Source organism: Panthera tigris, chromosome B3, assembly GCF_018350195.1.
Source record: "Panthera tigris isolate Pti1 chromosome B3, P.tigris_Pti1_mat1.1, whole genome shotgun sequence".
In the NCBI taxonomy this organism is placed as follows: Eukaryota; Metazoa; Chordata; class Mammalia; order Carnivora; family Felidae; genus Panthera; species Panthera tigris.
In genome coordinates this window covers 21,377,109-21,389,375 of record NC_056665.1, presented here as the reverse complement: position 1 = coordinate 21,389,375, position 12,267 = coordinate 21,377,109, and the positions used below count along the sequence as shown (strand labels likewise).

General features: G+C 40.0%; 1 protein-coding gene across 4 annotated transcripts in view; it reads left to right on the top strand.

Annotated features, from left to right (window-relative positions):
• MTMR10 (myotubularin related protein 10) overlaps window positions 1-12,267 on the top strand; it is a 55,638-nt gene that overhangs the window by 27,245 nt on the left and 16,126 nt on the right. For all 4 annotated transcript variants that reach the window (XM_007095876.3, XM_042988265.1, XM_042988263.1 and 1 more), the window contains 4 exons: window positions 3,946-4,036; window positions 10,190-10,361; window positions 11,397-11,484; window positions 11,566-11,654. In XM_007095876.3, the coding sequence (XP_007095938.2) occupies window positions 3,946-4,036; window positions 10,190-10,361; window positions 11,397-11,484; window positions 11,566-11,654 (440 nt within the window). The remainder of the gene's footprint in view (window positions 1-3,945; window positions 4,037-10,189; window positions 10,362-11,396; window positions 11,485-11,565; window positions 11,655-12,267) is intronic.

Genomic DNA, 12,267 nt, shown 5'->3' with positions numbered 1-12,267 from the left:
TTTCTTTTTCTTTCTTTTTTCTTTTTTTTTTTTTTTTTTTTGCCTTGAATATGAGACTTAACTCCTTGGTGGCTTTTTAGACCACAAAAATATAGGAAACCAGTTTTGTGTGCCAGTGTGCTAGAACTTGATAAGGTTTGAGCTTCCCTAGGGCTGCACCCCTGGCTGGTCTTAGAGGAGAAGCCAGCTGTGGGTACTTCTGGCTTCTGTCCACAAGAATCAGTCTTGGCCCAAAAATCACTTTAGAAGTAGTTTACTTTTTTCCTCCAATAAAATATTTACCGTAATTCACTGTCTTTAATACCAAGATACTCTCATTCTTTATAATAACCAGTGCAAATGAACTATTTTCAGGAGCAGTTTTTAAAGATGTAGAGATTTTCTAAAAATTTTTAATGCTTATGGAGTACATTACAAAATTAGAATAATTTTACATGAAAATGAGACCTACTTTTTTAAGTCTTTGAAACTCTCAGTGACAGAAGCTAGGAATGTGGACATAAGCTTTTTAAAGAGCGTGTATGAAAACGCTTGAGGGAGAGGAATGTTGGCTTTATTTCTCTTCTCAAAGTGTCCTACATAACAGCATGATGTAACCCAGATAACGCAAGTGGTATGTGCCTATATCTGGGTTCTCAAAGATGACCCTCACTTAGGTTACATAGAAATACATTTTGCATCTTTTAATGACACTGCTGAGCACAAGCTTTAGTTCAAGTTGTGCCCCCTCCCTGCCAAAATCCGGCATTGTGCAGGTGATTAAACAATATCAGTTTCACAAGATTGTTCATAGTCTTCTTTAAGTGAAGATGCTATTACACATACCCATTTGCTTTCCTAACCTTAAAAATGTGATGTTGTGTTATTCTTAAGGGCTTTTTAGAATTGGGCTATGTTGGGTTTTGCCTAGCAGATAGGCTTTGTTTGTTTTTGCTTTGTGGCCATAAACAGCGTATTCCATAATCAGTGATCTGTGAATTTCTTTTGTGTAAACAAGGCCTGTGGCTGCTTTCTAAATGTCTTAGAGAACATGATATGATCGTTTCATTGGCTTAGAGCACTTTTCCTTACTATGTTGTAAGTAATTTTGTCCACTAGTATTTTTAGTGCAGCTGCTGTTATGCTCAAAGCAACCTCAGGGGGCGCCTGGGTGGCGCAGTCGGTTGGGCGTCCGACTTCAGCCAGGTCACGATCTCACGGTCCGTGAGTTCGAGCCCCGCGTCAGGCTCTGGGCTGATGGCTCGGAGCCTGGAGCCTGTTTCCGATTCTGTGTCTCCCTCTCTCTCTGCCCCTCCCCCGTTCATGCTATGTCTCTCTCTGTCCCAAAAATAAATTAAAAAAACGTTGAAAAAAAAAAAAAATTAAAAAAAAAAAAAAAAAAGCAACCTCAGAAAGCTACTAAAGAGAGCAAAAATGCTTAGAAGTCTTTAAGTCTTCGCTCAGCTCTGTGCAGAGAGGTCTTTCCTGGTCTCCTCTAAATTATTAACCTATTTCCTTCTCGCCTCACCATAACATTTCATATCCCTTCCCTGCTGGACTTTTTTTTTTCCTTTAGCACTTAAAATTATCTCACTTACTATAGTTTTTGTTTATCTTGTTTCGTGTCTGTTTTCCCCCCTAGAATGTAAGCTTAGTGAGGCCAGGGATCTGTGTCTCTGTTGTTCGCTGCTGCTGCCCCAGGGCTTTGGACATGGTGGATGTGCAGGAAGTATCTGTTGAATGAATGAGAGACGCAGCATCTACCCTTGAGGAATGGAATTTAAAACAAAGAACGCCCATGCCCTTTTTATCTATACTTAAGTAAAACTATTTCATGAATAATTTGTATTTTATCTATACTTAAAACTATTTCATGAATACTTTATACGAAAGCATAGCTAACTGAAGAGACACTTTATATCACAGTGGCTGTTATTCAGATAGAACAGAAGCGTTTCTGCAGTTAATACTGGGAAATCAGCTCTGTCATGGGAAGGCCTGTGAAGAGATTCGAGTTGAACAGAGATGGTAGTTTCAGAGACAGTGTGGTTGGCTGAGCTGTGGAGAAGGATTTCCCGAGCAGCGTGTGGCAGAGGAGGTGACTGTGAGTGAGGCAGACACAGTATTGTGCAGGCACGTCATTCTCCAACAGGAGACCACTGAAGGAATATTGGGATGGGAAGGGATGTCTGGTGGAGGAGAACCAGTTTGGGGAAGAGTCAAGAATGAGAAGATTGCATTTATTAGGCAGGTATCTGGGCACTGTGGCAGGTTATCCCGGGAGCAAAGTTGTTGGTCAGAATTTTATCTTCAGAAGAGAAATCTTAGGCATTGTGGATTTTTTTCAGAATGTGGGGAAGCCCACAGACATGCCGAAAGGTGAGTATGGCTTAAGAACATGGCTGTGATCGTGCAGAGAAATGGAACAAAAATGAAAGATAATCTTGAAAAAAGCGCTACAAAACTCATAAAGTCAATATGGTGCCCGGAGGAATAGGAAGTGGTGATTCGACGTACGGATTGCAGTAGTCTTGCTGCTAGAAGAGGCTCTTTCAGGAAGACTGTTGTACAGATCAGGGATGGAAATGTAGCTTACTCTCTCTAATTGCATTAAATGGGACTGTCATAGAAAGCTCTCCTTGTAGCCATTGAGAAAATCGAGCTATTATATAAAGGTTTCAGGAACCTTTGGTAATTGTTGTTTTTAGTCAGAACTAAAACTAATGATAAACTCTGTCCTCTTATTTGTATATATATTCTAATTTAGTAAGACAGGAAACATTTATTCTATAAAAGACTTTTAAAATGTATTTTAAATGAGAACTGGTTACAGGTAGAACCTGCATCAACACATCCCAAACACTGCTAATGGACATGGACTAACAACTGAACTTTTCCTGCTTGCTCACTGTTGGACATATGTCATGTGGCTTAACGCTTTTCCTTCTAAATGATATGTAATCTTTTCAAATAAGATCTCCTCTTCTCTCCTTGCATATGTCTTGTAGTTCTTCTTTCCGCTCTGTTCATTTACGAGTGTTTTCTTCTACAATCTAGTCTAGGGCCTTGCAAACATAGAGCACTGTCTGTCTTTCCTTCTATCCAGCAGCAGTTGGGAATAATACCAACCATATTTCCATGTATGGAGCTTCTCCAGAAGCCAGGCATGCATTAAGATTGTTAATCCTTATTTCAGCCATAGGTATTGTCTTCATTTCACAGATGCACAAACCGAAGCTCAGAGAGGTGAACTGATTTTGCATCACTTACATGGCAGGTGTTTGGTAGACCTACGATGTAAGCCCCGATCTGTTTGATTCCAAAGCCCACACTTTCTCTACCATAGGCATAGTCTCAAACCATTTCCTTAAACACACGTTTTTGTTTGTTTTTTTTTTTTTTGATGTACCTCTTTGAGCCATCCTGTATGTTAGGGTTTCTTGCTAATTTTTATTTTTTTGTCACTGTAGCTTTTCTGTTAAGTTCAGGTTTTTTTTTTTAATCCATGGGGTATGAACATTAAAATTTCATACCTTACATTAAACCTTCCAGATTGCTGGTATTAAGTCATTATAGTCCACCAAAAATGAAACTATTTCAATCCTTTCCTTAGGACTGTATATATATGTCACTGCCTTTTTAGAGAATGCTTCTCTAGGTTTTGAGTTTCATTTATTTGAATAAAATTACTTTCCTGTTAAAATTCAACTCCGTAAACACTTACTGAATACTTAACCATGTACTCACTAAAGATTATAAACAGTGTCCTGGGGGCACAACAGTGAATGAGATACCTGGCCTTAAGGAGCTCTTTCACATTCTAGGTCAACAGAAAAAAACATGTAAATAAATATCTGTAATCACTGCCCCATCCAAGATGATGCTCCCAGTAATCAAGGCCTTATTGTACATTTTCATTTAAATAAGTGTGTTAAAATCAAATTCTAAATGTAGAATTTTTCCTAGGTATGCCTTGCAATAGCTCATTATTCCCAGCCAACAGACCTCCAGCTACTCTTTGCATTTGAATATGTTGGGAAAAAATACCACAATTCAGGTAAATATGAAAATATTAAATATTGTGACTAACTTTACTTTGTGTAAGTTTTATTCTTATGTTTGTCAGAGGCTTCCAAGTACATGGGCTTTAATGACTGTAGAATTATGAACTTCATAACTGTTAGAGAAGTGAGCGCTATATACTAAAAGAGACAATATTTGTTAGATTATTTCTTAAAAAGTGAACAGGGAGAATCTGCAAGCAGCTATAAACATAGGCTTATAAAAATCATGTCAGGTATTTTATCTACAGTCCCTGGCTTGTATTTTATGGTGAAGAAAGATCTCCCTCCTCCCCACTTTTAATTGGTAGCTTGAGTTAGAGTAATCTTATCTTTTAAGAAAACTGGCAGAAAAGTAAAAGATATTTGAAATGCATGATCTTTTCTGGCATGGTGTGGTTTCATGCAAAAGCTAGAGTGGTTAGGCTTTTCAGTGGACTTCATTAAGATCATCAAAATACTGACTTTATATTTCTGAGTAAGATTGATGAAAGGAAGAGGAGCATCTGTCCAAAGGACAAGTCTATTCTAGGCAGTTTCTGTACAAGTAAAATAGTACTCTTCATATGCTGAACTTGTAATTACATCACTCAGTGTGATGGCATTGCCAGGGAGAATTCCAGTTGACCATGTAATTCTGAACATTTTTAATATGCAAAGATAATTTTAATCAACCATTTTTTAAAAATCTCATAAAAGGATAGAGGAAGAACAAAGAGGTCACATCTCATATCAGCCCTTTGTGGATTAGTGACCTGCTGAGGCACATGCTCTCCTACCATTAAGGAAGAAAAAGAAATCAGTTACATATTTGTAATGAAAGATCAATTCACCCCAGCATGGTCTGGAGAGAGATCTTACAAATTAGTAGTTGTATTGGTCTTTCATTTTGTTACCTCAAAACATTGTAGTAATTTAAATCTACATAATAAAAGCATATTCAAGTATCACTAGACTGTAAATACATTAAGATGTAGGAACAGTACACAGTATCTGCAGATGCATATGGTATAACTGTATTTTCACTCTTTTAAAAGATACTTGTAAGCACCATAGAAATGGTAGCTTTTATCATATGGTGCTATATTTATAAAAATTGGATGAAAAACTATTTGTTGCTTAATTTTTCTTATCAAAATGTAACTAATCATAACTTAGGTTTTAGCAGTACAATTGACTTTTTAAGTGTATCTCTTAACATAAACTATAAAATTCACTTACAACCTAAACGTAAAGTGTCGTAGACCCTGCACTACTTGTTAGGTGACTGTTTCTTTGGATCATCATCAAGCTACAGACCATCATCATCAAGGTTATTTTCAATAAGATCCTCACCCAAAGTTGCAAGAGAGTAACTGAAATGCAGGTTTCAAGAAGTCCAAGAGTTGTAGGAGAGAGCCTTTGATTCCCACTTAAATTTGTTTATGATACAGATCAATTCTTGATGCTATTTTTTTTCTAGTAGAAATGATTCAGTCCAGGGTTTAGATGCATGACTTCTGCAGTAAAATGTAATGACTTGAGCTCAGCAAATACAGTGAACTTCATTATGCGTTTGGGAACCTGATGCCTGCTTCAGTTACTTTTCAGTTTTCTTCATCCATTCCTTGTGGGCATCTCTGGGTTAATTATACTTTAAATAGTTACTCAACCCCTAGCTCTTCTTCTACTGGGTTTTCTTATTTACATCAATCAGATCTATAGGTCTTCTTACATATAGTCTGTTGATAAAATTTGATAATTCATACTTAAAATATTCAGGACCACTTTTCATATTACATCCTTCAGTCACCTCCTCCTTTGACAGGTACTTCATAAACATAACACTTGACCAGAGTTTTGTTAAGATTCCTCATAGGGTAACATCCTTTAATATCCTTCCGTGCTGTTGCAGAAGCATAAACTGCATCTTTAAGATCAAAAGAAGCCTGAAATTTCCACACACTGCAGTCAGAATTCATTAATTTGTGAGTGAAAGATGCCCACTAATCCACTCTTGAACTTCTGGATGCCACCTTGATTCATTGGCTGGATTAAAGAATAAAGAAGTCCTTTTTGCAGGCAGGTAGGTGACAAAGCTGTTTCCACAAATAAGATCTGAAGTTAGAGGATGTCCCCTGCAGTTACCTAAGGACAGAATCTTGTGGAGGAACTTAGGCACTCTGAGATTTTCTTTCACATTGGGCATCACTTGCATAAAAAAAAACAAAACAAAACAAAACAAAACACATCTCTGAAAAGCTTAGCAGTCACCCAAGTACTTCTGAGAGGATCCCAAAGGGATGATGCATAGCACCCACAGGCCTGGAACATTCCTGCACGATGATGCCACAGGACGCACTGGCACAAACAAAAACAGTGGCTCTATTTTTTTCTTTTTTAATTTGAAAGGACCCTGCTTTCATCAGTCAGATTATTATTAGTCAAATAGTGTCCTCAAAGTACAGATTCATCTTTGTGATAAAATTGATAAGATGTCAGATTATGCTTCTGGTCTGAAGAAGTGCAAACCTCATGAAGTTATCTGTAGCCTCAGTGTTGGCAGCTCTCCCCCGTGGCAGAGCTTGCAAATGCTGGGATGTAACCTCAAGCTGTGATTAGACTCACGGCAGAAAGTAAACGTTTTCAGTGAGGTTGATTTTATTTTGTAATTTTGTCCTTTTTATGAACTTAGGTCTTAGTGTTAGATTTTCCATTACATGCTTATTTGAAAACCACTTACAGAATACATAGTCCATTTGAAACAGCGTAGGAATTTTTAAAGTTTGTTGCTTGTCAGTTCTTTTAAGATTCTTAGTGTAGCTATACGGGGCTGTGACTGATCTTCCTGTCTCTTGATTACTAGTGGTTCTGGGCCAGCCTCCTACATCTTTTAGAAATGCAGCCATCCTGGCCTCACCCCAGGCCCAAAGTCCAAATCTCGCTACCCACTTCATTGACTCACTCTGTTGAACTTAACATCACAGCTCTGTTTTTACCCTTTTCACCCTATGGCTTCTAATTCCTGCAGTATCATCAGAGTGATAGTCTTTCTTCTCATGGTGACCACTTTTATTGTCTTTGCTGTTGCTTGAGACCATTCTAAATATGGATGAGGCTAATTTAGTGGAAACTGTTGTCGATAATTTCAACACAGCCTGGGATTAGAGTTCTGAGTTTCACAGAAGATAGCGAAGGTCAGGAATGCCCACTATATAGTTTCACTTTTAGTTGGCTAATGAGCTATCCTCAAACCTCACTCAGGTAACTCTCAGGGGAGCTGGATCTCCCTAAGATGACTGATTTTTGCCAGTCTGTTGCTGCACCCCTATTAGTAATCCACTGGTAGAGCAGGCTGCGGGCATCAGGCCTTTGGGATTTCTGGAAAGCATTCGAATTTCCTGACTCTTTAATGCCAGATTGAGTATCTGCTACACATTCTCTAATAAGCTCTCCTTGAAGAAGATGCAGAGCATACAGCCTAGTGCTGGTTGTTAAGAAACAGGCAGGTTTTCAGCAACTCAAGCCTATAAAGTAGTAAACAATGCATTGTCTTACAGTTTCTGTCATTTATGTTCAGAAAATTGGTCTTAGTTAGATCTTGAGACTAAATCTTGCCAGAGAAACAATCTCATATTTCTCAGCCTGGCTTACTAAAGTCTGTAACTTCAAAACACTCCAAAGTATTTGGTCCTAGACTCCTAGGTGAGGGTATCCTGCCAAACTATTTATGTCACTCTTTGAAAATTGTGAGTGTGTTCTTTATACTTCTTTTTCCGTGGTGGTTATCTCATTGTGTGGCGAGGACCTCTGGTACAGTGTTGAATGGTAATCATGATAGCGGGCATCATTTCTGTTCTGGTTTTGATGAAGGTGATGTTTACTGTGTGTTTGCTGGTAATTACCCTTTATCAAGTAAGGAAATTCCCTTTTATTCCCAATTTGCCAAAGTTTGTTTTTGGTTTTTTAAATTATAAGTAGGTGTTGAACTCTATCAAATATTCTCCTGCACTTTGAACTGATCATATGGGTTTTTTTTCCCCTTTAATTTGATCATATGATGAATTACTTAGATTTTCTAATATTGTATAGCTTTCTGTGGTTATTGGTGTTCCGGAACACTGTGTAAAGTGAGAATTGCCTGGAAATTCCATGAAGGTTCTGTGTCCTGGAGAGGTTACAACTCCCAAGTTCTTCTGCATACATTCTTGTACCTACCCCAGAGAAGGCTCTAGATGGGGTGGCTCCAGGCTGTGCGCTTAGCTTTAGCATTTGGATTTTAAACAAGCCCTGCTAAAATCAGAATCACTGGGTAATCACACAGGATCCTTTCTAATCTAGAGTAGCACTGTCCAGGGATGGAAATATTCTCTCCTCTGCGTTGACCAGTATAGGAGCCACTAGCCACATGTGGCTCTTGAACACTAGAAATGTGGCTGGTACAACCGAGGAACTGCATTTTTAATTTAATTTTGTTTCAGCTTAAATAGCACATGTGGCTAGTGGCTAGTGGCTACTGTTTGGGGCAGCACAGACCGAGAGTCTTGGCCCCATCTAATTTTCCAGCCTCTCTTCCCCCATCCTTTGCATCCCTAAAGCTCTAGCTGTATTTCATTACTTGATGTTTTACAATTACACCATGTGTTTTGTGTTCTGCTCTGCCCAGCATGCCTGCCTCCTTCTCACTAGCCACCTGGCAATGTTTGGCTCATTCCTTAGGACTCTGTTCAGTTGTGGTCAAGTCCTGAGGCCTCTCCTGTCCCGGCCTTTGTCTCCAGCGAGCACTAGGGTCATTTTCCTCTGTGCTGTCACTGTACTCATACATTTGCCTCACTGTGACTAGTGCTGAGCTCACCCTCCTCTGTCTCGTTAGCGCTTTCAAGACAGAGAGACAACCTTACTTTTAAATTTTCGGGCCTTGGTACATGGTAGGTTCTCAGAAAATACCTGTCTCACACCAGGTGTTAAATAGTCAACAGGAATGGGCATGGCGTGTTCATGGGATGATGAAAGGGCTTCTTTGGCTACAAGAGAGAATGGGGTTAGGCAGTAATGAGACATAAAGATCAGGTCAATTATCTAAGGGCTTTTTAAGCAAAACCATGTAGGTTTGCTTAAGGAAGTTGGAAAATGAGCATGAGGGAAAGTCGAGGCAAGAGTATAGCATCATGGAAGCATGGTTTTGGGGGGAATGTGTCTCGTGGCAGGCTGCAGGCCAGTTTGAGTGCAGCACATGCCAGGGATGTCAGCAGCCTTCAGGGGTGAGACACAGGACCAGTAAAGATCATGCTGTGTGTCACCCTGGATCGCCAGGGTAGATGAGGCTGATTGCTGAGATGTCCTCTTTCTCTCTGGTCATTCTGCAGGCTCCTGAGGCTGTGGGCTTCTCCCAGAGGGTAGCAGCTCTCCTTGATGACAGAGGGCTCCTTGCTAAGGAAGTTCAAGTACACTTGCGCTCTGCTGAGATCCCCAGATGGGAGTGGCCCTCTGGTGGAGAACAAGGAGCACTTGTGAGCTTATCAAAGGAAAACTGAGTAGATCTAGAAGACCCAAAAATTTTATAGTGAGCCATAGAAAGGATTGAGACATCAGTATCAGAAGGATGAAAGATCTGGACCAGAACAAAGATGATTGGATGCATTCATTGTTCCAGGCAAAATGTAGAGAAAATGAGCAGTTGAGGGCAGGGGACTGAGGGAGGCTCGTGAGTGGTTTCTGTGGAACGGTAGGGATGGAAGACCATTGAAGAGGAGAAAATGGGGAGGAAATCTGCACAGCAGGCATTGTTCATCATTTGGGAAGGTGGTCAGTAACAGGGAGGAGGAAAAATGTATAGCCTGGGCAGCTGGAGTGGTGCAGTGCGGTCAGATGAAAGTCTTTTCAAAGTCAAGGTGACTTACTTGTGTTTGAAGGCAAAAGGGATGGAGCCAGTAGAAGGACAGAAAAACCAATGGTGCTAAAGGAGTCAGGAGGGAGCTGGATAAGGAAAATGAGTTCTTTTGACAAGAGGAAGGCTGCCTCTTTCTCAGGACTGCTGGGAGCAGTAGGAACATCTAGGAGAGGTGCCCCGTCCGCGCGTGTTTCTGATAGGAGGTGCCCAGAGAGGAGAGGGAATGTGGGACGAAATGTGACCATTGAAACAAAATTAATAGTATTGCTTTTTCTTGTAGCCAATAATATTAATGGAATACCCTCAGGAGGCGGCAGCGGGGCCGGTGGTGGCAGCAGCCAAAAGACTCCACTCTTCGAGACGTACTCAGACTGGGACCGAGAAATCAAGAGGACGGGGGCTTCCGGATGGAGAGTTTGTTCTATTAATGAGGGTTACATGATATCCACTTGGTAAGTCCCATTTTTACAGCCTTATTTATAGCTGGAGGTGACTTCTTCTGAATAATAATCACTCTGCTCTCTGATAACTTACAAGTTATGGTGAATGGAATATTTGTTTTTAATAATGCTTTCATGAGGGGCACCTGGGTGGCTCAGTTAGTTAATCGTCCAACTCTTGATTTTGGCTCCCCTACTTGCTCTCTAATCTCTCTCTTTCAAAAATAAATAAATAAGCTTTAAAAAAAAAAAACCAACGATAAACTGCTTTCATGGATATTTTATCTTAAAGATGAAAAAAGAGAGAAAGGAGGATGTCTTACAGTGCAGTGAGCACTAGTAATTGCTGCCCAGTCAGTGAGTCTGCGTGTCTTTGGAAACAGGAAAGGTTAGAAGGGGGAGATAAGGAGCTGAAGCTTTTTTTTTTTTTTTTAAGTTTCTTTATTTATTTTTAGAGAGAAAGAGTGTGAGTAGAGGAGAGGCAGAGAGAGAGGGAGAGAGAATCCCAAGAGAGAATCCCAATCCCTCTGCACTGTCAGTTTAGAGCTCAACACGGGGCTTGATTTCATGAACCATGAGATCATGACCTGAGCTGAAACCAAGAGTCAGATGCTTAACTGACTGAGCCACCCAGGCACCCCAGAAGCTAAAGCTTCTTGGTAGATTTGTGGGTTTGGTTTGGTCTTGTGTTATGTGCCTTGGATTCTTACCCATAGAGAACAAAGGTGGGCATGTTTCTCAGAAACCGAATACATGTTTGATTAATAATCATTTTGGAGAATATTTTAGACCTCTCCTTTGGATGTTTCCCCCTGCTTTAAATATAAGTTTTGTGATAATTGACAACGTCACACGTCTAAAACACGTGTTTTAGACAAGAGAGGTCTAGGGTCAACCTTGTCTTCCATGGTACCTACCATGTGGCCACCAAGTAGGGTGCACATTAAATGGGGATAAACGTGTTTAATTACATATGGAGTCTTCAGAGCACACTTACCTGCCTAGAGCACAGGATTCTTATGTTATGGTTTGCTTTTTCCTCTCCAGCCTTCCAGAATACTTTGTAGTGCCAAGTTCTTTAGCCGACCAAGATCTAAAGATCTTTTCCCATTCTTTTGTTGGAAGAAGGATGCCCGTAAGTGCTGTCTGTTGGATTTCATTCATACCGATGTCTTTTTCTCTACCCAGTTACATAAAGGCTCTGCTTCTCTCCTAGTTCTGGTGCTGGAGCCACTCAAATGGCAGTGCCCTCGTGCGAATGGCCCTCATAAAAGATGTGCTGCAGCAGAGGAAAATCGACCAGAGGTATCAAGAAATGGTCATTGTTGCTGTAGACATTTTTAGTTGTCAGAAATAATATATTAAACTCCTGACTACTTGAAAATAGTTAGAAAGTGGCATAGTTTTATTAATTAGTTAGTAACATATAGTCTATACAAGAATCACCATTTTGGAAAAAAATGTGAATATATTAAAATTAACATTTAAGTTATACTAAATAGAATTTAATTCTTTGGCTTATAAGACACTGGGGAATCTTACATTGCTGACGTCTTGGTATAACAGTATTGCCTTTAACGTATTTGCAATGTGTGGTGATTTCCAGCTGAGATACTTTAGGGTAAATCAGACCTTTCTTGTAGTTTGGTGTGTCTTAGGTCTACAGAGTCACGTAGCTTAAGTGGTAGTTTTAATTAGCTACCACAAACAAGTTTGGCATCATCTGCTATAAAGTCGCCAGTAATCTCCATGTCATTAGAGCAGAAGGCATTTCTCAGTCAGTGGGCATCACTATTGTTTAGTCTCTCCCTAAAGCCCTCTGAGTCCTGCTTCTTTCCACTCTCCTGAAGCCCCTCTTCCTCACCAGTACTCTGCCCTCTGCAGACATTACCTAAAATCTGTTTCAGGCCACTGCTTC